The sequence below is a fragment of the Canis aureus genome, chromosome 27, assembly GCF_053574225.1.
Source record: "Canis aureus isolate CA01 chromosome 27, VMU_Caureus_v.1.0, whole genome shotgun sequence".
NCBI lineage: Eukaryota > Metazoa > Chordata > Mammalia > Carnivora > Canidae > Canis > Canis aureus.
Window position 1 is genome coordinate 38238986 of NC_135637.1, and position 24193 is coordinate 38263178.

The window sequence follows — 24193 nt, forward strand, 5'->3', positions numbered from 1 at the left end:
CTGTCCAAAAGCATGTATGTCTTTTCTCCTGTATCTTTCAGTAATGTCCTGTTCCTTTTTTTCCTTTAAAACGTATCAGAGAGGGACGCCTGGGTGGCTCAGCATCTGCCTTTGACTCAGGGCATGATCACAGGGTCCTGGATCGAGTCCCACATTAGGCTCCTGTGGAGAGGCTGCTTCTCCCTCTGCCTGTGTCTCTGCCTCTCTCTCTCTCTCTCTCAAATAAATAAATAAAATACTTTTTAAAAAATCAGAGAAAACATACATGCTACTTGCAAAAATTTGAAGAACCTAACAAATTACAGAGATTACTATTTTGGGGATGATAGAGCCATTTAATAAAAGATAAACGCTATGTAGTCTTTTCTTAAAAACTACATTACATGAAATATTTTGTACAATTTCAGAGTAATTGCTAAAACTTTCTGTGTATTCTGGGTAAAGAACTCCTGTCCTATATGAGCGAGAAATCAGCCAATTACATTTGCCTTTTAGCTGTATATCTGATAACTACTTTCAAAAGAAAGTATAGTCATAGTGCTGTTTAGGAAAAGACACTTAATTGGTAAACCTTTAATGAAGACAGGCAGCAATGAGCGGTTCAGGGAAGAAAACAAAAGAGATAAAACAATTCCACAGGTTCTTTTGAATTAGGATGGCTTTGTTGTAGCTTGAAATTTATCACGTATGAAGGTAATTGCTGATAATTTTGTAGAGACTTCAAGTTAATAAAATTATTTAATTTAAATTAATGAAGGGTGGTATTACTGGAAGTTAACATGTGTATGGTTTAATATAGATACAGATGATAGGTATGATTTACATATAGATGATGAAAATAAATGATAAAATTTAAGCTCTGTTTCATAAGATAGCCATACTTTACACAGGCGTGATGTTTTCACATTTAACTTAAGAAACTCCTCATTATTTCTAAACTTTGATTTCAATATTCTGCTGTTTTTTAAAAAAATATTTATTTATTTGACAGAGAGCATGAGCAGGGGGAGGGGCAAAGGGAGAGGGAAAGGCAGGCTCCCTGCTGAACAGGGAGCTCAACCTGGGACTCCATCCCAAGACCGCAGGGTCCAAAGGACTGAGCCACCCATGAGCCCCAGTATTCCTTTTTTTTCCCACAGTAGCATCTTTGGAAATTCTTTAGAATTGTATTTGTCATGGATATAAGGAATTTTTTTACATTCTGTTTCTCAAAGCACAAAGAATTAGTCTCCAGTTTTAGGATGCAAAATATGAATGCTCTCTGGCTGTCGACTTGGGAACATCTCATTTCCCACTGGCTGGTATTTAGCTTAAAGCATATTGTTACTTACTAGAATCTGAAAAAAATTAATTTGATTTTGTTAAGAGCTACCTCAAATGATACTCTTTTCTAGTCTTTCACATTTCTTTATTGATAGTTCCTTTACACAGTTCACTCATTTAAAAGATAGGGTAGTGATTTTGGCTTAAAGTATTAAGTATAAAAAGAATTAGAACTAAAAAAAATGTATACCTGGGCAGCCTGGTGGCTCAGCGGTTTAGTGCCGCCCTCAGTCCAGGGCGTGGTCCTGGGGTCCCAGGATCAAGTCCCACGTCAGGCTCCCTGCATGGAGCCTGCTTCTCCCTCTGCCTGTGTCTCTGCCTCTGTGTGTGTGTGTGTGTGTGTCTCATGAATAAATAAATAAGATCTTTAAAAGAAAATGTATGCCTTATACAGGTATCTTGTCTCAGTACTAAGGAGATCAGAGTTTTCCGTATATAAAGGAATCTGAACTTAGACTTTTTCCATGCACAGCAGGAGTCTTTCACAGGCATGGGCTTTGGAGACAGGATTGAGGGCCCCTCCTTGCTAGGTAACCGTGGGCAGGTACTGTTGAGCATCTCTGCCTTATTTTTCTCACTGGGAAAGTGGAGGTAATGCCAACAGTCTCAGAATCATTTTGAGAATTTAAATGACGTGTGTGAAATGCTGCGAGTGCCCTGCTTGTGCATCCTCCATGGTAGATGCAGTAACTGCCGTGCTTCCAGCCATTTTAGGAGTCGTTAATTTATTCCGGTATTGCTCCCAGGACTCAAGACCTTTTTAAACTTGGGGGCTGCCTTCCTGGTTGCCTAATAAAAACAGTTTTCATGAGTTCACAGTTTGATAGCTATTACCTTGTAGAAAGGGGTTATTTGTAGGGTGTATGCCGTGTGCCTAGCATAGAGGTGGGATAAACCCAGAGAAGTTATAGAATAAATTATCCAGGCTCACATAGCAAAGGATTGATGGAGCCTTCCTCTTAACACTGTGGTGCACTACCTCTGTTCATCTTGCTCCCCCCCTCCGATGACTCGAATCTTCTTTTCGATCTTTTCTCATACTCGATTTGTTCATCTTTCTGACTTTGTCACTGTCATACACAAGACCTCCTGGAAGCTACACATTCCTCCTTTTACTGGTATCCTCAGAATTTTGACATATATTCCTAAACTCACAAGTTAACAGTATTTCTTCCCTCTTTCCAGTACTAGACTTCTGAATGCTTCAGCGTGCACGCCCCTCTGCCTCACCTATTCTTATGTCTGTGTTCCAGTTCTACACGGTTTCTCTACCCCAAATTGAATGATTGTTCTTACTGTTTGGATTTGAAAGCTGATTTAGATTTACTGTGTGTTGACCATTTTCTTCACTTATGACTGCTGCAAGCTCCACGCCTACCTTCTGGATTCACTTTTCTTTTTATCAGAGAAAACGACTTCTGTTTATTTAACCCCAACTTTTAGAAGTGAGAAGACTGTCGTCACAGGAGGTCACAGTCACAGAGCTGACAGTATACCCCACGTCGCCGTGTAACTTCCACATCTCTTGTCCTTGTGTAGACTTGTCATCATTACCTGAATACTTGGGTCTTCTATAGAATCTAGTAACTAATAAAGGTAGCATTTCAGGTCAGTGGGGGAAAGTAGATGTTTTTCAGACAAATGGTTAGCTATGTGGGGAAAAGATGCAGCTGGACCTTACATCATTGTGCCCAAATCCTGGCTCTGGTAGTGACCGTGGGCAATTTATTTAAGCTTTCCAGGTCTCACTCTTATCTGAAAAGAAAAACAAGAATACCACCTGACAGGGTTAAATGTGAGAATAGCACATGTAGGGTGCTTAGCACAGGAATGACGCACAGGAATCATCCGATAGATGCTAGTCATCGTAAGTACATCTTTCTTGTTCATTTTCTCTCCTTAATCTACGTAGAGGTTTAGTGTGATTATACTGTCCCAGGTCCCTGTCTGCCCAGGACGAGGACTTACTTGGCTTCACCGTGTGAGCCTAGGTCGAGGAGCAACACTGCTGGTGCTGAGTGTGAGCTAGTCAAAGAGCAAGCACTGCAGTTAAAGGGAAAGCGAGTATTTCAGTTGAGATGTTTGTGGGAATGGACTAGGACCTGATACAGGCTGTTTGCCACGTCTGTGGAATATATTGTAGGGAAGGGTCAACTCAGGACCTTCCCGAGAGCCGCCAGAGAGAGTCCAACAGTGTTTGTGCATCTGTTCTTCTTCATCCCTGTGTGGTACGGCTGATGAGGGTTTATTTCACTATTTCAGGTGTTGTGACAACTAACGAAAATCAGATTTCAAAATTCCAGCTTTTATAGTTAAAGATTGGAAACTGACGATCCTCCTCCCCTGCTATCCCAGTATACTTTACATTTTTTAAGAAGACTGTTAGATCTATGCTCTGCAACATTTTTTATATTCTTTTTCCCTGTTGAAGGTGGATAGGCATGTGGACCTGTTAGAAGTTGCCCAGGAGACAGATGGCTTCTCAGGCAGTGACCTGAAAGAGATGTGCCGGGACGCTGCCCTCCTGTGTGTCCGGGAATATGTGAATTCTACATCAGAGGAAAGGTATGAGCTCTAGTATTTGTCAGACCATCTTAGAGCTTTTGCATTCGTTCATTTTTCTTTACAATATCTATGCTGCTTATGGGATCAAGGTGAACTTGAATTAATGCTCACCCCAACTGTATTAATTGCCTTTTTCCCTAAAAGAAAGTTCTTTCTGAAAGTGAATTGGAGACGTGGGTCATGAGGAGGCTCTGGAATGAAGAGGAAGACAAAAGCTGACTTTGCACCGAATGTCCAGGGACTGGGTCACCAGAAGCCGATAGGAGCTTAGCTCCCTGCCTCTGAGAGGGAGCTTCGTTCTCCAGCGCTCCTCGCTTGTTTTGCACCTTAAATTCCTAATCTCATTTCCTGTGGTCTTCCAGAATTTCACATGTAAATGGGGTGAGGGCCTTGGGTGAGGGCCTTTGTTGGGGGCTATACTTCAGCTTGTTCACAGGGATGTGTTTACTAAACAAAGAAGCTGTTGTCACTGCAGCAAACTTCCAAGCATCGGTTTGAGAAACTATTCGTACCCCCCTGTTTCAGCAAAGACATTAGAAAACCAGAATAAGTCAGCCTTGATGAACCACAACCCACACAAGGGCCAGAGGAGCACCGTGCGTCCTCAGAATACCTTCTGATGAAGAGTTGCCGTAACTCTTAGCAGACCGATGTGGGCCTGTGTTGAATGAGCTCTCCACTTCTTGCCCTTTTGTTTCTTGGGCCCCTTCCTCATTCCCCCCTGAGGCTTTCACTCCGCAGGACCTGGATTTGCCTCTTGTGCTGTGTTTTTAATTACAGTACAATGCCATAGTGAGCTTCACCAAAAATGTTTCCCTTGGCGTAGAAAAGTTAGCCATGTGTGCACTCGTTCTGCACCTGCCTTTAGTGTTCCCGGGGGCCCCGTTATAGAGAGGGTCACTTCATTTATTTGTTGCCAGATTACTCTAGTTGAACTACCCTAATGCTAACCTTGGGAATATTTTTGACCTCTGACTCCAGCCAAGTCTACTTTCCAAAGGTTTCTATTCTTGCGTGTGAGATAATGAAGAGAGGCAAAAAAACAACCTATGAGTACATTTTGTGTGAATAAATTACCTTAATCATAAAGGTCCACTTTTTCTGCTCTCCTGAAGGCCTTTGAAATTTTCTATTTCAATATGAAAAATCTGGCTGATAGCCTTGGCTTATCCTAAGTGTCTGTAAATTACAAACAAGGAGACATTGTATATTGGATTTAGTTTTTCTTATCGTTGAAGAGGGGAGGACTTTGGGTAGTTGGTTTTTGTTAATAGCAAATAATTTTATTTTGTTTGTCCCGTGCTGCCCTATGTACATGAATATATGCCCGCGAATGCTACTTTTGATTTCTTGACTGGAATTCTACTCCCATTTAGATAAACTGCACACCTGTATCTAACATCTCTCCGTTCTGCTGATACTCTGCACTCGATTCTCAGTGGGAGGTGTTTGGTTTTCAGCACCACCCCTCGGATGTGTATTCATAACCAGCCATTTGGGCTTCTACCTCCCAGCAGTCAGTGCTTCTTAAAAATCTCTGCAGACTTGCATCTGCCTAGAGAATTCCTGGAAGAATTCACAGGAAGTGGTTAATTGTGGCTCTCTTTGGGGGACTTTGGTGGGAAAGAGATTTCACGTTCTGATGTTGGTAGCATACTCGAGGGAGGTGTACTCCAAAGTCATTTGACCAAAAGAAACAAAAAACAAAAACAAAAACAAAAACAAAACAAAGTAATTTGACCATGTGGCTGTTTTGTTTGCATTGTAGCCACGATGAAGATGAAATCCGGCCCGTGCAACAACAGGACCTGCATCGGGCAATTGAAAAAATGAAGAAATCAAAGGATGCAGCATTTCAGAATGTTTTAACACATGTTTGTTTAGATTAAGAGTAAAGATCATTTGTACAGTTCAATGTGATCTAGTTTGATGCACTCTCTTACCTTCAGTGGAAAAAGAATGAAAAGATCAATGTTCTTCACCCAGTGAGAGAGTGAACTGTTCACAACACTGGTTTTATACTCTGAATTCTAAGTTATTGAGATATAGTTATTATATAAGCGGTATTACTACTTGTCAGAAATCATGAGGAGGAACAATTTAATCCAGCCCGAGGGGGTGCTCGTGTTTGACCTCCGTAGCCATATGTTGCAGCCTCAGAGCATCTAGCTGGTCTCAAGGATGATGCATTGAGTCATTCGGGAGAAAGGGGGGTGTGGGTAAGTGCTGATGTCTCAACCTGTGAGAGTGTGTGTGTGTGTGTATTAAATGTATATATTCACACATTTTATATTGATATTCTGTAGATATGTTTGAATATGGAAACTTTTTTTTACCCCAACTACTGAATCAGAAAGTACCAAATAGTATATGGCAAAACGGAGATATATGGTTGTGTCTAAAGGTACAGTGATTCAGCCATTTCCAGTTGTTTCCACTTATTTCAGCCTTTTTTTGTTTTTGTTTTTTTTAAGTCGACCATTTCTCTGCAGTGGAATAGTTGGAGCCGGCCACATCTCCGTTTCTGGTTGTGGCTCCGTTATTATGGTCGTCAGGATAATCAAAAATACTTGCTCAGTGATCAACATCGAATGATTGGCAGGCAGTCGCGTGATCAACACTGATTTCACCTCTTTCTGGAACCACACTGAGTTAGAGACATGTTTTAAATCGATGCCTACGGATGGATTGAAAGCCTTGCCCAAGAATGGCTTTGAAAACCACAGTGCCATTCAGTACATGTATGTGACTTTCCTTTCTTCGTTTCATGTGACATAGTTCTGTTGTAACCATGGTTATTTAATGTCATTTTAAAGTTGTATGTTCTTTAATTATGGTCAAATATAATTTGGTCATCGAAATGAAATGATAGTTTAAAACAAGTAGCTGTTACTAAATGTGCTAAAAATACTCATTTTATGACTTTAATTTTTAAAGTTTTCTTAGCATATTATGAATTGTGCCCTAGTTAGTACAAATATACACATCCGAATCCCCATACTGTATCCGTGGTCATCCGATGCTATGTGCCCTACATAAGAAACATTTTTTGTCCAAAACTTCACTAACCAGAATTCTATTACAGGCACTTAAAATCACCGCATGAGGAAAATAGCACAATAAAATCTTGAGGTGCCTTCTGTGAACCATCTGAAAGATTAAATTATTTTTGTTTTTATTGTATTTCTTTGTAAGTCTTTACTCATGAGTTATTGGATTAATTTATTTGCTAGGAAGTCCCTCACAGAACCTGTTGGAGGGTTTATTCCATTGTGCTTTGAATGATGGGCGGGACAGGGGTTGCAGGGACGCACTCTGGACAACAAAAAAAAGCAAGTCCTGAGGATTGTGAAGATGATCGAAAATTGGCTGCAGAACACAAGACACCAAAAATAAAGTTTCGTCTCCATTTTTGATGACTGTATTGTACTATTATTTTATAAATAATGCAATAAAGAGGTCCCTCTTTATCAATTTTTCTCTACTTCTTGTTTTTTTTCAGGTATGTAAAATTGGGGTGTTTTTTTTTTTTTTTAGTCCATAAACTTTGTCCTCTGAGTATCTTATTTCACTGTGTAGCTTTTACACTCTTGTAACGTGCGTTCTAGTATCCGGTCATTATTGTGTCTCTGTACAGGGTTCGGTAATGACTTAATTTTAATCTGAAGGCACATACTGATACAAAATAAGATGCATCACGTCCTTTCTGAAATTCAGAGTATCCAGTAGTACAGTTTATCATGGTTTTAATCACCAAATAAAGTTAGAGAAACACACTAATCCCATCCGCTGTGACTCGTAGGCATCTTAGGGCCTGAAGGTAATCGAGGACACTTTCTTATATCACCCTGAAGAACTGTGCTTGTTGTAGACAGGCCTTCGACGCAGGTCGTTGGGTTCGAGGTTCTTGATACACCCTCGTGGGTGGTGGTTCCGAGTACCAGCTGTGGAGTCGGACCGCCTGGGTCTAAATCCAGGCTCCCCGTTAACTAACCCTGTGCCCGTGCATCAGTCACCTAACGTCCCTGAGCCCCCGCTGCTCATTTACAACACGGAGCTACGGTGGCACCCAGCGAAGGGGCGGCGTGGGGAGCTGGCGCGGCGAGGCGCTGCTCAGAGTGGGGCCCTCAGTACTGGTTGTATTACTTCTGCACACTGGTGTCTGCCAAACAGCCTGTTTTTGAGAAAGAAAACAGCCTCTTTTCAGTAACAGAGACTCTCTTTTTTAAAATTTTATTTATTCATGAGAGGCACAGAGAGGGAGGCAGAGACCCAGGCAGAGGGAGAAGCACGGGACTCGATCCCAAGACCCTGGGGTCACGCCCTGAGCCGATGGCAGACGCTCAACTGCTGAGCCCCCCCGGCGTCCCTATAATTCTCTCTCTAGCTTCTCTTCCGGTCAGAGTATGGGCTAGAATTGCGATACGCCGAGCGTGCATCCGCCCCGAAGCCTAGAGTCCTTCCACTTAGAGCAGACCTCGGAGGACGTCCGCCGAGTTTGCCGGCCGTTCAGCCGTCAGGGTTCGCGGACCTGCTCAGAAGTTCGAGCCCTCTTCACGTGTACAGGGGGAAGTTGCGTCCGACGCCTCACGTTCATGAAACCCCTGAGGTGCGTGGCACCGACGCGGGACGCAGCTGCGAGCAGACCCACAGGTCCAGTTAGCAAAGGAAGAGCAGCCTGGGCCGCGCTGCTGGAGACGTGGACGCTTCCCGCAGCGTGAGGGGTCGGTGGCAGAGCGCGCTGGGAGTGTGTGTCCGTGGCGACCGGGAATTGGCGGATCCTGCCCCGGAGAACACTTGTAGGCACCAGCTGCTGCTTGGACACGCGGCGGCGGGGCCGGTGACGCTGGTGGACCGTAGCCGGGACGCCGTGTGCCGGCCTGACCGCCGGCTCCAAAACCAGAGCCAAAGCCCCAGCGAGACCATCAGCGACACGCGAGCCTCGGAGCTGAGGCTGCAACACTGTCGTGTCCCCGAGAGGCGTAGCTTCCGTGGGGCGGCGAAGGTACTCGAGTGGGCTCGGTGACCTGCCATCCGGTGAAGCAAACTCCGCAGACGCGTCGGAGGGAGACGAGCGTTGCCTACGGGGCCAGAGGCTCAGTCTCGGAAGAGGGCCCGGCCGGTCCTGCCGCGAGCCACCCACCAGCAATCGGGCCCCCCCCGAAGGCTGTGGGAGCCTCTGAGCTCAGCAGGAAGTTTAAAGAACGACTTAGGAAGGTCCCGAAGGCTTTGTAGCAGGACTTGCTCAAGAATCTTTGCCTTTCTTCCTCCGTTGGATTAGGTAGGTCCATTGGTCTTTACATTGCCCCGTTCTTGAATCCTGCAAGGAGGGGCGCGAGCGCAAGTCAGAATCCCTGCTCGCGGTCCTGGAGCTGCGGGGACGACCCCCAGGAACCGTGGCCCGAACGGGGCACAGCGGGTACCTGGATGTCCCCACCCTCAAGGCTACATGCTCAAGACAGCAGTATTTCGACCAAAGGAGATGGAGAGCGGCGGCGGAGGCGGCTGGCCAAGTAAAAAATGACAAATGACAGCTGGTCGCAGGGAGCCATACGTCGCGCTCAGTGGAGGTGGTTCTCTGACTCGCGGGCGTAGCGGAGTGTGAGCTGAGCCTCCAGGGACTGCTCCGTCGCAGCCCGCAGGCCGGGGCCTTCACCTGATGCTGGAGCGCACCTGGCGTGTCCAGCTCTAGCGGAGTGAGCACTTTCCATTTGTGATCTATTCTGTTCCAGGTAACGGGTACAAAGAGAACACGGGCCCGGAGTCCAGTGTTGGGTTTTGCTTCACGTCCAAGGAGTGCGCACCTTCCCCGTGACGGGCAGCTGTGGCGCAGGCCTGGTGGCCCCGCTCCCGGAGGCCGGCCGCGCCGGGTGTGGGCTGCGGGGAGTCGGCCGGGCCTGGGCCCCCCAGCCCCCCACTGCACCCCCGCCCTGTCCAGCAGCAGCCTCTTGCTGGCGGCCGTTCAGGCGTCGCGAGGGCTCAGGTCGCACGGGCTCTGGCGGCCGGTCACCAGGAGCACGCACAGGACTTAGAGCCCCCCGTTCACCACGTACGCCGGGGGCCCGGGGAGGGGACTGTCACCTGGCGGATGGTTTGTGAAGGTGATGTGTCTCTAGCTCTTGCAGCTGGTTGACGTCCCTGCGTCCCCGCCACATCTCCGCTGAGGCAGGCCTGCCCTTCCACACGCCACGGCCAGACGCAGGGGCCTCGCCCGCCGCGTACACGGGCGCCCGGCCTCCCGCTCCCCTGCAGGCCCCATCTCCCCCCCAGAGGGCAGCTGGTGAAGGGCCCCGCACCCACTCTTCCCGGCTAGCGGGAAGCATCACTTTTATTCTGCCTCGGTTTTCCCTTGTCACTCTGCGAGTGAAGGCCGTTCACGTCCTCCCACTTTCTAGCACAATTCTGTCATGTGAAGTTCATTTCCAACTTTATAGGTTTCGATCCCAGCTGCGAAACTCTTATACATACGTAATATAACTTTACACGTGTGTGTGCACGCCACCTAGATCTACGGCCTGGTAGCCTTGGGCAAAGTCTGTTTCCTTGAGCACCTGCTCCCGGGTCTGTGAATAGAAATCAAACCGTGTACCTTCTGGGATCGTTTTAGGAATCCTATGGAAGTGCTTTGGGAGCTAGGAAGCGAATACGGCTGCAGGCGCTCGTGTGCTTAGGAAAACCCTCTCCTGTGGCCCACTTCTAGGCTCACTTTGTGTGTACGGGGGTGGGCATGCTGCCGTAGGTCCCTAAGCCTACCTTCCCGCCCCTGCTCACACGTGGTGGCAGTGGTGGCCATACTGCGGGACAGGGGCGGGACCCCCGGCCATGCTGACTGACCATCGGCCCTCCTAGTCGAGGCTCTGTCAGCTGCCGGTGGGTGTCAGCCTTGGTGGATGAGGCGCAGGTTATGAAATAGGCCATCAGGTGCCAGGTTGCAGGTGCTGCGTGGGCCCCAAGGCTTCTGCGTACTCAACGGGTTTATTTCCCCGACTCTGGGAGTTGGAAGCTTGCTTTATTGTTTACGCAAAGATCTGGTACTTTCTAGAATTGCTTTTTACCCTCGGAGGACAGGATGGGGATGCAGCCTCCCTAGTGGCTCACGGGACTAATACCTTCCATGAATGTAGGTTCGTTTTGGTGAACACACTTGTAGGAGCCAATCTTTAAACAAGTCCAAAATACCAAATCCGGATGCGAGCTGGGTACGTAAGAGCAGCCCACTGTTATGTCAGCATGTGGGGAGCTGAATTTTACCTTTGAACGATGTCTGGAAAGCAGGCTTATGAAGTGCATATAAAGCAAGATTTTTTTCTTTCCAAATAAGTGAGAGGCCCAATAATAGTATTCATCCAAGACCCAAATGCATGCAGCGGGGAGGAAAAAGAAGTTTTCCATATCCTGGTCCTTGGTGCGTGCTGCTAGTGAGGACGTGCTTAGGTGGTGGAGACCTGCATCCAGCTCAGGCGAAAGGGGGCCCTTCTCCCGTCAGCCCCCCACACGCCGGAGCACTGGCCGCCCTGGGGCCGCCCTGGGGCGCCCACCGTCAGGAAAATGCTGGAGAGCAGCAGCAGCCCTGACCGCCGACGCGCGCAGGAGGAAGAGGAAGAAACAAACTCCAACTTGCTCTCCCCAGGGGACCAGGATGTCTCTCGGCGCCGATAGGTTAGCAGGCTGCGCCCTCACCTGACCCAGTGACCTGCAGGGGCCCCTGGGGACGGTCCCCACCTGTGCAGCCTGGCATCCCCCTCGGCACCTGCATCTTCATGTCCTCACCCACTTCCTGCCCTACTTTGTCCTCCTACCGCCCAGGGAACCAGGCAAGGCTCTGGGTGTCGGGAGGGGGGCGGCAGGTGGCAGCTCTGGGCGGCTGTTCCCCGGTGGGACCCCGAGGGCCGCAGCAGGGAGGAGAAGCAGCCCATGGCCCGATGCCTGGGGTCCCGGGGGGGGCAGGTTCCCCTTCTCACCGCAGAGCACCCATGGAGAGGGGCTCAGAGCCACGCAGGACCCTGCCTGGGGGTGCTTGGGGCGGCGGGTGAGCTTCGGTCAGATCCTCGTGCCCCGTGGACATTAGGAGCCCCCCCGCCCCCGCAGCCCCGCGGACATCAGGAGCCCCTCCCTGGTCCCTGGCCAGGCCCTGGTCCGTGTCACAGGCACAAAAGACACCACTTTCATTTTGAGGCATTTATTAAAACAGAAGCATCACTGGTACAGAGAAATAGTCATTTGCACTAAGTGCGGTATGAAGAGCAGAAAAGCAGTTTTAAATAGATCTTTAAAAAATCACAAAATATATCGATTAAGGCACTTTGTCCCTTCTCATGGTTTCAATAAATACGCTGTTCTCTAAAACGGCAGTGAGGCCTCCGAGGGGCCCGACTGGACTGGGAGAGGCAGTCGTGCGCTGCTGTGGCCGTTGTGTGTCATTGATTTCCACAAGAGCTTTCATTAGCTAAGATCAGTGTTTTTTTTGTTTTGTTTTTAACAGAGAATATGACAAAAATCACAGTTTTCTCTTTGCAGTTTGTCTCTTCCAGAGAGACCCAGCTACAAGGCTACAGTGTCCTCACATGTTCTCCGCAGCGAGGAATCGGGATCAGGGCCGGGGGGCACCCGCCAGGAGGTGCAGCCAAGGACGTTAGCTGTGGGCACCGCGGGAGTCTTTGGAGCAGCGAGGTCAGCAGGGTCAGGGACTCTGGGCCTGCGGCCTCCAAGAGACTGCTGGGTACGGGCCTGGTGTGCAAGGAGCTTGGCTAAGCAGCGGGGGCCGGGGCGGGGGCGGGGGCGGGGGCGGCCCCTGTGCTGCACGGTGTAGACGCAGCACCAGGCTGGGGACCAAGCTCCTCGGGGCCACCAGAACTTCCTCATGACGCCAACTGAGTTTGTGCAACGTGCTCAGCGGCTGGGCCCTGGGAGCCCGGGCACGGGCCGTGGGAGGCGGAGCCCCCCCAGGAGCCACACCCCGCGTAGGGCGGAGAACGGCCCTTTGCCCTCGGTCACCTGGACACGGGAGGTTGGGCGGATGGGCTCCGCTGTGGCCGTGGGCACGGCCCGACATACGCTTGGCGTGTTGGCCACCAGGGCTTTAAGGAAACCGGGGACCCGCCGAGGCCCGCGCCGTAGGGGACACACGGCGGCTGGCCCTGCAGGGCTCCCGCCCCGGCCTGCCCTGCTCCGGGGGCTCCGTCCCACCCTCGTCTCTCTGGGGCCGGCCCTAAATTAGCAGACGATCTCTAGCTCATCCTAAAACCCGCAATCAGCCACCGCGAAGCCGTTGTGCACAGAGCGTCTAATCACAGAAACGGGGGGCCAGGGCGGCGGGAAGAGGGCGCGGCCCGGCGCCTCAGTCGCGCTTCTCCAGGGAGCCGTAGTAGTCGGTCAGCACCTTCCAGGCCTTGGGCGCCATGAAGCCGTCGGGGGGGTTCTCGCCTTCCCGCGCCAGCTTCCTCATCCGCGTCCCCGAGATGAAGTCGAACTCGTTGTGCCTGTCACGGGGGGCCACGCAGCGCACAGCGGGTGAGTCACGCGCGCCCCAGAGACACCCCGGGGGGGCCGCAGGCCCTTCCTGCAAACAGCTGCGCCTCTGGAAGGGGCGGCTCGCTCGCCCTTGGGCACAGGGGCCTGCAGAGGAGGGGACCCGGCGCAGCGGGGCTCGGGGCCCTTCTGGGCCCTGCTGTGCCCGCGGGGAGGGTCACCTGCCGCCGCCGCTCCGGGAGCAGGGAGCTGGCCCGGCCCCGAAGTCCCCCCGCGGTGCAGGTGCGAGGGGGACGGGGAGGGAGCCTGAGGGCCGCGGACGGACGCGCAGGGGCCCGGACCTCCGGGGGCACGAATCGGGGCGCCTGTCACGGTAGGGGCCCCGCCGCGGTCCGGGAGCCCGGAAACCTACCTCGCCGGGTCGTAGAAGTCCATGGCCTTCTTGGCTTTGTTGTAGGCCGCCACCCGGAACGGGATGATTTCCACGGAGGTCAGGCCGGGGGCCATGCTCAGGACCTTGCCCCCGTGGCTGGGCTCGTACAGGTCTTTCTTAGTCTCGGGGTGCGGCATCCCTGCGGGGTCCCGGCCCACGATATAGAAGTTCACCCCTGCGATCATCCGGGACCTGCAGTGCCACTGGACCTGGGGACGGCACGTGGGAGCCGGTCAGCGCCCGCCGACTCCTGGGTCCCTGCTCACAGACTCGCTCGGCTCTGCCCTGGGAGTGACCCCGGGTCCTGGGATCGGGTCCCACGTCGGGCTCCCCGCGGGGAGGTGCTTCTCCCCCGGCCCGGGCCCCTGACCCCTGTCTCTGGGTCTGGGTCTCCCAGGAATACATGAAACCTTTTATTTTAGAAGGTTGGAAAGAGAGAGCCTGGAAGGTGCCGGCGTCTGCTCAGGGCCCTCCGATGTGAGCGGGAGCCCCCCGCCCCCCGCCCCCGGCCGCGCACCTCCGTGGGGCCGGCGTACAGCATCGGCGACGGGAAGATGGCCACGATGGTGGACGAGGGGTCCAGGACGCCCTCCTCCAGGACGGCCTTGTGCTGCTTCATGCGCCACTCGAGGGGCACGTCGTCGTCCTTGGTCCAGCCGCCCAGCGGGTGCAGCAGGAGCACGGGCTGCTTGTAGCCCCGGTCCAGGAGCCTGCGGCGCGTGTCCTGCATGAGCAGGGCGTGCCCGTTGTGCACGGGGTTGCGCAGCTGGAAGGCGAACACCGCATCTGGGACGGGAACACGCGAGGCCGGTGAGCAACGCACGCGGGCCCCTGGCCGCCGCCCCCGGTAAAGCCAACCCGGCCTTGCGGCCCAAGGGGAAGGCAGGGGGGCGGCTCTGGCCTCGGGGTGGTGAGTTCGAGCCCCTCGGTGCGCGTGCAGATCACGTAAAAATAAACATAAAACATTCTTAGAGGAAAGGAAACCGCTCCGTTTACTGTGCACTCACTAGGCCACTTGCTTTTGAAAACCATCCTCGGTCTCCACCGGAGTCCCCGGGGGTTCCTTGCTTCCTCGGAGGGGCCCACGGGCGGGACACAGGCAGGAAGCCCTAACGGGGAGCCGGCCCCACAGAGGAGCCCCTGGGGGCCCGGGGGCTCCCCCGCCCAGGTTGTGCTCGCTCTCCTCCGTCTCTCACTCTCTCTCCCTCCCAAAGAAATAAATATAATCCTTAAAAAAGAAAAAAGAAAGGAAGCCGCGTGCTGCCAAGCGTGGCTCAGGCTGAGCCGACCCTGCGTCTCCGCCCGCGACAGTCTCTGCGACCTAAAGACCTAAAAACAGATTTCACCTTCACTGCAAAAAAAAAAAAAATCTTCAAAACAACTCTGCTTGGTGGTGGGCTCCTGAGAGGCTTCATCGTTCCTTCTGGAGTCCATGAAATGGTGTAAAACACCATCATGATCCTATGATCCTATCCTGACTTTTTCTCTCCCCTTTTCAAAACTGCATGAAAGCCTTCCGGCCTCTGGGTCTCACCGCGTCCCCACGAGGCACCTGTCACCTCCGGGGTGGGGCTCGCCAGAGACCCCCGCTTCTAGACACAGAGGTACCTTGCGGTTTTAAGAACAGTTTTTATCATTTATTGTGTTTCCCCAAACTATGCTGCACCTGCTGCTCTGCAATTTGTGTTTATGCCTGATAAACACGCGGCGGGTATTTCTCTGCGTGGGGGCCCACGTCTAAGCGCCGCACGCTCTCCCTGCACGTGATGTACTCCACCCTCCAGGATGCAGCACCTGGGGTCGGCACGCACCCGGACGGGGCCTTCGAGCCTCCCAAGACTATCGACGTGCGGTTCCTGGTGTCTCCGACCGTAATCAGAGGGTGGCGAGGAGCCCCAACCGGGACCCGGGGGCCCCGACCTACCGGCGTTCATCTCTTTACACTTCTGCTTGAGCTCCAGGGGCGTCAGGCGGTACTGGTCCAGCCCATCGTTCCAGCGTATTCTCTCCAGCACCTGCAGGTCTCCACCAACGAGCCAATCCCCACTTTCCATCACCATCTGGAAAGACCATTGGTCAAGTTGTTAGACAGGAGTGTCGACTTCTAGTTTGTCTGAACAACGTTTTCTCAGACTTTTTGGTCTCTCGAGTCCCATACACATAATCTCCGTTTTGGGAGAGGGAGAGCGGGGCAGGGGCAGAGGGCGAAGAAGAGCCCCAGCAGCGTCCCCGCGCAGCACCGACCCACGACCTGAGCCCAAACCGAGAGTCGGACGCTTAACGCGCAGAGCACTCCGGGCCGGGCGCCCCGTCCCCAAGAGCACCCTTGGCGGAAGGCGGCCCCGGTTTCCTGCGCGAGCCTGGCGGTGAGGGGTTCGAGGCGCGCGGAGCCGGGGCGCCCGGCCGAGAAGGGGCAGGTCGGAGTCGGGGCCCCCGCCTCCCGAGCCTCCCCGGGGACCGCGGCTCGCACACTCCTGACGCAGCGGCGCTCCCTGGACTGGCCTCTCGGGCCCGGGTGGACACGCGGGGTTGGCCGGGCGGGTGGCTCTCCAGCAGGTGACGCCCGCTAAGCTCAGCCTGGAAGGAGGCGCCCGCAGGCGGCTTCCTCCCTAGTTCTCTCCGATTCGAACGTGCAGAGAGCAGCAGTTCGCAGCCTCATCCACGTCCAAGGCTAAGCACAGGCCGACTCGCTGAAAGCTTCTTTTTCTCGAACCGTCTTCGACTAGGGCGCCCAGACCCCTCGATGGGGAAAGAAGGGCGTCGAGGAAACCGGACGCTCACACGCAAAGGACTAGAGCGAGAGCCTTGCCGTGCAGCCTGCGAGGAAATGCACCCCACCCGGGCTAAGGCCCTGCACGCGAGCTCTGAAACCTCGAGGTTCCTGGAGGAGGGAGACGCGGGGGTTACCCCCAACGCCCTCGCCTGGGAAGGAGGCTCTGGGGAGCAGTGAGCGGGGCTGGTGCTCGGGGGTCCGCCTGCAGGTGGAGGTCATGGCCTGTGCACCTGCAGCTCCAGAATTCCCCACACTGCGCCTCCTCCGCCGGCCTGCCTTTCTGGGGGGGGGGCGGGGGTGAGGGTCACAGAGCCGGGCAGCCCTGGTTCTGGGGACCCACCAAGTGAGCGGGCTCTGCGGCGGGCGGCCGGGGTCTCTGACCTCCAGCCCAGGGCGCCCCCGCGGCGCAGGGAAGTCCGCGCACAGCAAAGGCAGGTGGGTTGCAGGCCAGGAGCGCACTGTCCCCACAGCACCGTGTCCTGGCACAGAACCTAGGGGTTCGGACTGACCTTCCAGGTCACGCTCCAGGCGCCGCCGGCCGAGACCAGGACAGAACACGTGCGGGCTTCCCTTGTGCCCGCCCTGGCCCCTGCCAGGGGTGGGGGGGACTGGCGGGAAGAGTGGGCGCCCGAGGGGAAGGGTGGGACGGAAGGACGAAGACCCCCGGTTACGTCCCAGGGGTGCCGTAACCCGTGGTGGACGCGAGGGGGCTCCCGCTATTGCTCTGTGGGGCGGGGGGGGGGCACCTTCCCCCAACGTGGTTCCGCCTCAAGATGCTGAACCAATGCTTTTGGCATTTCTGGGGTGGGACAAAGGGCGTCTGTGTCCCCGGGCGCTCCAGCTGTCCCCAGGCCGGAGCTGTGGGTACAACAGCAGGAGAAATCATTGCCCGAGAGCCTCCCGAGGCTTCTCATCCGGGCGACTGGGGGGGACGTGGAGGTCGGGCCTGAGGGTGGGAGGACGAAGGTCAGCCTCCCTTCTCGGGTCACCAACCGCAGTGACCACAAAGAAACACGGGCCCACCAAGGCCCAGAACACAAGTCCTCCGGCGGCCCCGGGTCCGGCAGCTTCGAGGCCAGCTGGGGCCTCGCGGACCACCCGACAGACGACCCGGCGCCGGTGCACAGGGCGGGCACTGCAGCCAGCGCGGGGCTCTGTGCTCACTAACCGCCGGTGTCCGGGCCTCGACAGAGCCCTTCCCACCTTTGCCACACTACACGCGGCGAGAAACAAGACCAAATATTCGCTCAACAGATTCCAGTAGGTTCGTTCCAACATCCACTCTGCAGGGCCAGGAGCCGGAAGAGGTCCTGGAGTCACGCGGACTCTGGCGCCTCCTTGGACGTGGCTCGTAACGGTTCCACCCTCCGGCTCTGCTCTGGGGTGGGGGACGGCTTTTCCCTTCAGTGTCACAAACTTTCCTTTATGGGAAACGAGGTGCGCCCAGCAGCCCACGATAGTCCCACCCCCACCTCCACCCCCACCGAGCAGAAGTCAGGAGGAGGTTTCGCCGAGTTTGCCTTTGGGCAGGACAGACTCAAAACGATCCCCACCAGAGGGTTAGGATCTTAAACATCCACCGATGAAAATGTGCTATTTCCCCCCGAAACTCAGCCACTATCCGCGCTGATTTTCGTTTACTGAAGGGATGTCACCGACCCCCGCAACTGGCCACAGAGCACGCGCTTGAGTCTCTTTCGGGCTGTTGGCCGGACCCATGCCCCAGTGAATTTTCGAGACGGAGAGCACGGCAAGCTCCGGTTTGGGGGCACAGCCGTGGATCTGATTTCTGGTCTTTACTCAAGACGCCAGACCAAGTCACCCACCTGGGGCAGCTGTGTCCCTCCCACTGAGGGAGCCAGCCTGGCAGCATCTGGCGACCCAGCGGGTCGTTCAGAGCGGCCCTCAGACGGAAACGCACCTCTACCCCTTTCTAAAAAGATCTCCGAAGGCAAGGGCTGCCAGGCCTCCACCTGACCCCGGCCTTTCCCAGGCCCTCGTGATGGGATAAAAAGGAAAGAGACCAAGAAAGCCCTCCCACGGGTCTTGCCGCCTACCTTGATATGCGGGTGTTTCGCACACATCGTCCCCCACACGCGGGAACACCGCTCCTCCTTCCTGTGTTCGTAGAACTCGGGGTCCCGTAAGATAGCCACTCGCCGTCCCTCGTACGTCAGGACAAACTCGCTGCACCCCTCCAGCCGCGTCTTGTCGTCCGCAGACACGGGCAGTACGATGGGGATGCTCATGTTGATCACCCCATCTGCAGGAAGAGCCGGGTGACCAGTGACCATGGGATGCCAGGTGTGCTGTGCTTGAAGGGTGCGCACAGCGTCCATCCCAAACCTTCCCTGCAAAGGGCAGGAAGCCCTCAACCCCACACGGCTGCGTTGGCCGCACCAACTTCTCGAGAGTCTGGGATGACAAGTGCCTGAGATGCTCCTCAACGCAAGAGACGGGGCATTTGTGCTAAGTGGGCTGAGTTTCAAGTCGCGGAGGTGGCTTCAGGGAGTGATCTAATTTGGGGGATGAGGAAGGGGCATCTCCCTTCTGAGTTCCCTTTTGAAAGCGTGGTCCTGACCTCAACACACCGGAGAGTGTGATGACTTTAAGAAGCCAATTACACAAAACTAAAGGCTGGCCAACAAACCCAGACAAAAACCTTCTAGTCTTTCTTGGAAATGAACCTTGTAAGAACATTGGCAAGTCTCTTATATTATCTCTTTAGGCTCTAATTGTGCTACCGACACACCTGTCCTGAAAGAGAAAACAAAACTCAGACAACGAACACTAGCAGAGAGGACCCCAGGCCAGCGGTCCTGCCGGCGTTGTCTGTCTACTGTGGTCCCGGCTCAGCATCACCTCTTACACGGCGCTGAGAACACTCCCCGGGGGATCACAGCCCTTGCTAGCTCAGCTGCAGTCGGGACCCGTCAGTCAGAAAACACGGAGGAGGGAAAACCATGTAAGGCTGATTTACTAAAGTTGCCGCATTGACTTGGGAGAGTGATCACACTCCTCCCCCCTCTACGCTAAGTATCTTGCTCTAAAAGGATCGTAAGTAAAAAAAAAAAAAAAAAAAAAAAAAAAAGGATCGTAAGTAAACCAGCATTCTGGGTCCTCAGGAAAAAGCACAACTGGGCCTTCCTTTTTTTTTTTTTTTTTTTTGTTGCAGGAGTAGAATTCAGTGATTCATCCCTTACGCACAACCGCCAGTGCTCATCACAAGTGTGTCCCCCAATCCCCATCCCTCACCTGCCTGTCCCCTGCCCACTCGCCTCCAACAACCCTCAGTCTGTTCTCTATCGTCAAGAGTCTCTTACGGTTTGCCTCCCCCTTGTTCCCCCGCCCCCGTGTTCATCTGTTTTGTATCTTAAATTCCACACAGGAGTGAAATTGTACAGTATTTGTCTTTCTCTGACTTATTCCACTTGGCATTGTACTCTCGAGATCCACCTATGTCATTGTGAATGGCGAGATCTCGTTCTTTTTTATGGCTTTTTTATGGTTTTTTTTTTTATATTCCATTATATATGATGTGTGTACACCGCATCTTCTCTGTCCACTCATCAGTCAACAGACACTTGGGCTGTTCCCACAGCTCGGCTGTTGTAGATAAAGCCGCTGTAAACACCGGGCCGCACGTGCCCCTTTGAGTCCGTACCTTCGTATCTTTGGGGTAAATCCCCAGCAGTCCGATTGCTGGGTCCTAGAGCAGCTCTATTTTTAACTTTTTGAGGACCCTCCACACTGTTTTCCAGAGTGGCTGCCCCAGTCTGCATTCCCACCAGCAGTGCAGGGGGTCCCCCTTCTCCCCATCCTCGCCAACACCTGTCGTCTTGTGGTGTTAATTTTAGCCATTATGGCAGGTGGGAGGTGGGGTCTCATCATGGCTTTGAGCTTAACTAGGCTTTTTTTTTTTTAATTTTTATTTATTTATGATAGTCACAGAGAGAGAGAGAGAGAGAGAGGCAGAGACACAGGCAGAGGGAGAAGCAGGCTCCATGCACCGGGAGCCCGACGTGGGATTCGATCCCGGGTCTCCAGGATCGCGCCCTGGGCCAAAGGCAGGCGCCAAACCGCTGCGCCACCCAGGGATCCCTTAACTAGGCTTTTTAAAAGGAAAACAGGAATGATGAAAACAACACCAGCGATAAACGATACCTTCAGAACTCCACCTTTCCATCTGGTAAGATGTAGAAGTTTATGTATGTGCATATGTTTATTCTCGGTTCTATAACTATCAATCATCATAGCCTGAAATCAAATTCATGCATAATCAAACCAAGCACAATCCAGCCAGGTGCCTTTAAATTGCACCTAAAATCAATTAATTTATCCTTTGACAATTAAAAATGTCTTATAAATGCAATAGGGAAAAAAAAATCCAGATTTGCGAACTGAGGACCAACACTCAGCAGAAGTAATTAGCAGAAAGGATCATGCATTTTTTTTTTAAGTCTCAGGGACAGAATGTACAACAATAATTTAGAAACGAGTTTACTTTGTCAGCCAAATACGACATTATAAACAACAGCTGCATCTGATCCAGAAGTTTCCTGTTATTTGGACTCTAACAGAAGAATTTGGCATTATTATTCAATTATAACTGATGGATCATGAACTGTTAACAATTTCAACTGATTCATTTGGATTTTTTTTTTTAATTATGTTGTTAACCATTTCCAATTAATGTAAGTATCTCATTATAATGATTTAACTACTTGGAAAGTTGAAGTACATACCAGGAAGGGCCATGCCTAGAGAGACACAAACACAAGAAACATGTTTTCAGCTCTCCACTGAGATGATCTTAAAGCAACAATGTCAGAGAACAGATTCCTACTACAACACGCCCCGCATACGACGTATAAGATGTCCCGGGCTCCTTGCTACTGCTCTAAAGAATATACGACAGCAAAAAACTAGTGAAACCAGAATTTGTACCGAATGTTGCTCAGGGCAATCCAGAAGCATGACTCTGATGATTATCTGTTTTAAAATAATTATAACACATGTCAGTAGCACCTCCAGCTTCAGCGAAGAGTCGTCTCTCACACATACGTGACGCTACGACTACTATTCAGGAGTCCCAAACCAGGCCCTGGCAGGTGAAGAAGCTAACTGCTACTGGAACGTTCTAGAATCCCAGACGTGGGACGCCCGGGTGGCTCAGTGGTTGCACATCTGCCTCCGGCCCAGGGCGTGATCCTGGAGTCCCGGGATCAAGTCCCATGTCGGGCTCCCTGCGTGGAGCCTGCTTCTCCCTCTGCCTGGGTCTCTGCCTCTCTCTCTCTCTCTCTCTGTGTCTCTCATGAATAAGTAAATAAAATCTTTAAAAAAAAAATCCCAGACGTTTTAGAGGACATGGAAGTAAACCTCGCAGAGCAAGTACAGAAACTGGAACCAGAATAGCTTGGATTTGAATCCAGGCTTCACGTGAGTTACTAATATCCTCAAAGTAGTGCTATCTGGATTGAATGTGACCCTGCGTCCAACGCTGGGGTCAGAACACATTGGGGCTGAATAAATGGCGGTGGTGGATATGGGAAGTCAGCGCTGGGGGCGACTTCTCGTCAAATGGTCAGGTCTCGGGGATCCCTGGGTGGCGCAGCGGTTTAGCGCCTGCCTTTGGCCCAGGGCGCGATCCTGGAGACCCGGGATCGAATCCCACGTCAGGCTCCCGGTGCATGGAGCCTGCTTCTCCCTCCGCCTATGTCTCTGCCTCTCTCTCTCTCTGTGACTATCATAAAAAAAAAAAAAAAAAAACACCAAATGGTCAGGTCTCGTGAGGCCTCGGTGTTGTGACTCTGCTTGGATGCCACCCATCGAGAACGTGAGTTTGAGGTTCCATTTTCCATCTAGATGAGATATTCACGGCTGGAAGATGGGTGACAGCCTCCAACTATCTGTCCAGTGGAAAGCAAGGTGGTGAAATGAACCAACATGAAAGTAGGTCCTTGGGTGACATCAGGACTAACCTCGTGTAATCGTCAGAAACACTTAAAAAAAATGTTTTTTTTCTTTTCCTTTTGGATTAAGTAGCTTTTTTTTTTTTTTTTTTTTTTTTTTTTTTTTTTTTTGGCTCTTCTTTGTTTTGCTTTTTAACTTCAGGGGAACTTTTGAGAAAATTAAAACCAACAAAGTCTTTTTGGGAGACCCGGGCCAAATTTGAAAAAAGACGCTGCCTGCCGATTGCAGGTGATCAAGAAATGTGCAACTGTTTGACGGCAGATGACGCCGGCTACATGTCTGTGGCCCCAGAAACCAGATTTTCAGTCCGCGGCGACTCAAACTTCCATGAACTGATTAAAGTTAAATGATATCCCTATGAATGAATGAGAGCTCACTCGACCTTCTGAGATACACAAATATCACTTTTTTTGGACTTTAACTGTGTCCACACAGCGCAGAAGCCTCCAGGGAGCCGCTGGGACTGTCGTGTGGTGGGACGGGCGGTCCCTCCAGGTGCCCCCAGGCAGGGCCGCCGTGCGGGTGGGAGCCGGGCCGCGCCACCCCTCCCGGAGGAGCCCATCTTCATCCAGTTGCGCGCATGCATCGCTGCAGATCTCACTGACATGACAAATTATTTCGCTTTTTAACAAAGAGGCTAAGGGACCTGGGTGGCTCCGCCGGTGGAGCGCCTGACTCTTGGTGTCGGCTCAGATCATGATCTCAGGGTCCTGGGACCGAGACCCGCGTCAGGCTCCAGGCTCAGCGGCGTCTGCTCGCGACTCTCTCTCCGTCTCTCTCCGCCGCCCCCCAGATAAATAAACCACATGTTTTTTTAAAAGGCCGGACGATGACTGATGTGGGGAGAAGAACCCTGTACCGGGGCTCAGAACATGGGCCGTCCGGTGTGCAGGGCCAGTCTGCTGACACAGGGAACCTCTACTACGGGACCGTCGGGGTCATAGGCACAGCTGTCACTCGGGGCAGGGCCCGGGGCCGCCACCTCACTGGGCTCCGGAGCTGCTCGAGTCCCCGCCACAATGTCCTGCCTCTGCACAGACAGACGGACACACGGCCGAGCGCAGAACGGTGCCTCCCCGGTGTCGGTTTCCGTTACTTGGGGTACAGAGGGGTGGGGGCGGCTTTGGGACGGCGGGGGGGGGGGCTTGCGCATCCTCAGGGCCCCCGGGGCTGCAGAGTCGGGTCCCAGACAGCTGACCCCAGCCGAGCGTCCCCGCCAGGAGCCGGGAGTCCGGGGCCCGAGGTGCGGCTGTCTGCTCCGGCGCGCGGTGGCCGCTCGCAGCTCGGGAAGGGACGCGAGGCCGCCTGCGTGTGGTCCCGGCCCAGCAGGCAAGCGTGGGGCTCGCAGGCCCAGCGCCCCAACGTCCTCACGCGGCGGCGGGCGGGCCCCGGGGAGGCCGGCCAGAGGGGGAGCGGCCGCGGGGCCTCAGCTGGGGGCGGCGACACGGGGCCGGGACCTGCCTGGAGCCCGGCCGAGTGTCACAGGCTCGGTGCCGCCGGGCCACCACCCGCGGGGGCTCCCAATGCGTGGGCCCCGCTTGACGAGCTCAGGGTGCGGGGAGGAGGCGACCACAGGCCGGGCCCAGGACTCGGGGCCCCCGCATGGCCCGGGGGTGCAGCCCCTCTCACGTGCCCACTGAAGGACCCGGGCCCCAAGG

The 24193-nt window shown here is 53.2% G+C and overlaps 2 protein-coding genes across 6 annotated transcripts in view; one reads left to right on the plus strand and one right to left on the minus strand.

Annotated features, from left to right (window-relative positions):
* The window catches only part of ATAD1 (ATPase family AAA domain containing 1), a 61671-nt gene extending 54309 nt beyond the window's left edge, over positions 1-7362 (plus strand). For all 4 annotated transcript variants that reach the window (XM_077874853.1, XM_077874852.1, XM_077874854.1 and 1 more), the window contains exons 9-10: positions 3755-3888; positions 5657-7362. In XM_077874853.1, the coding sequence (XP_077730979.1) occupies positions 3755-3888; positions 5657-5777 (255 nt within the window). In that variant the 3' untranslated portion in view covers positions 5778-7362. The remainder of the gene's footprint in view (positions 1-3754; positions 3889-5656) is intronic.
* Positions 7363-12051: 4689 nt separating this feature from the next.
* Positions 12052-24193, minus strand: part of PAPSS2 (3'-phosphoadenosine 5'-phosphosulfate synthase 2) — a 49031-nt gene continuing 36889 nt past the window's right edge. Inside the window, exons 8-13 of one of the 2 annotated variants that reach the window (XM_077874857.1) lie at positions 21308-21322; positions 18620-18825; positions 15714-15849; positions 14307-14575; positions 13769-13998; positions 12052-13367 (exon numbers count right to left, since the gene is read on the minus strand). In XM_077874857.1, the coding sequence (XP_077730983.1) occupies positions 13226-13367; positions 13769-13998; positions 14307-14575; positions 15714-15849; positions 18620-18825; positions 21308-21322 (998 nt within the window). In that variant the 3' untranslated portion in view covers positions 12052-13225. The remainder of the gene's footprint in view (positions 13368-13768; positions 13999-14306; positions 14576-15713; positions 15850-18619; positions 18826-21307; positions 21323-24193) is intronic. The other variant, XM_077874858.1, reaches the window with a different exon arrangement.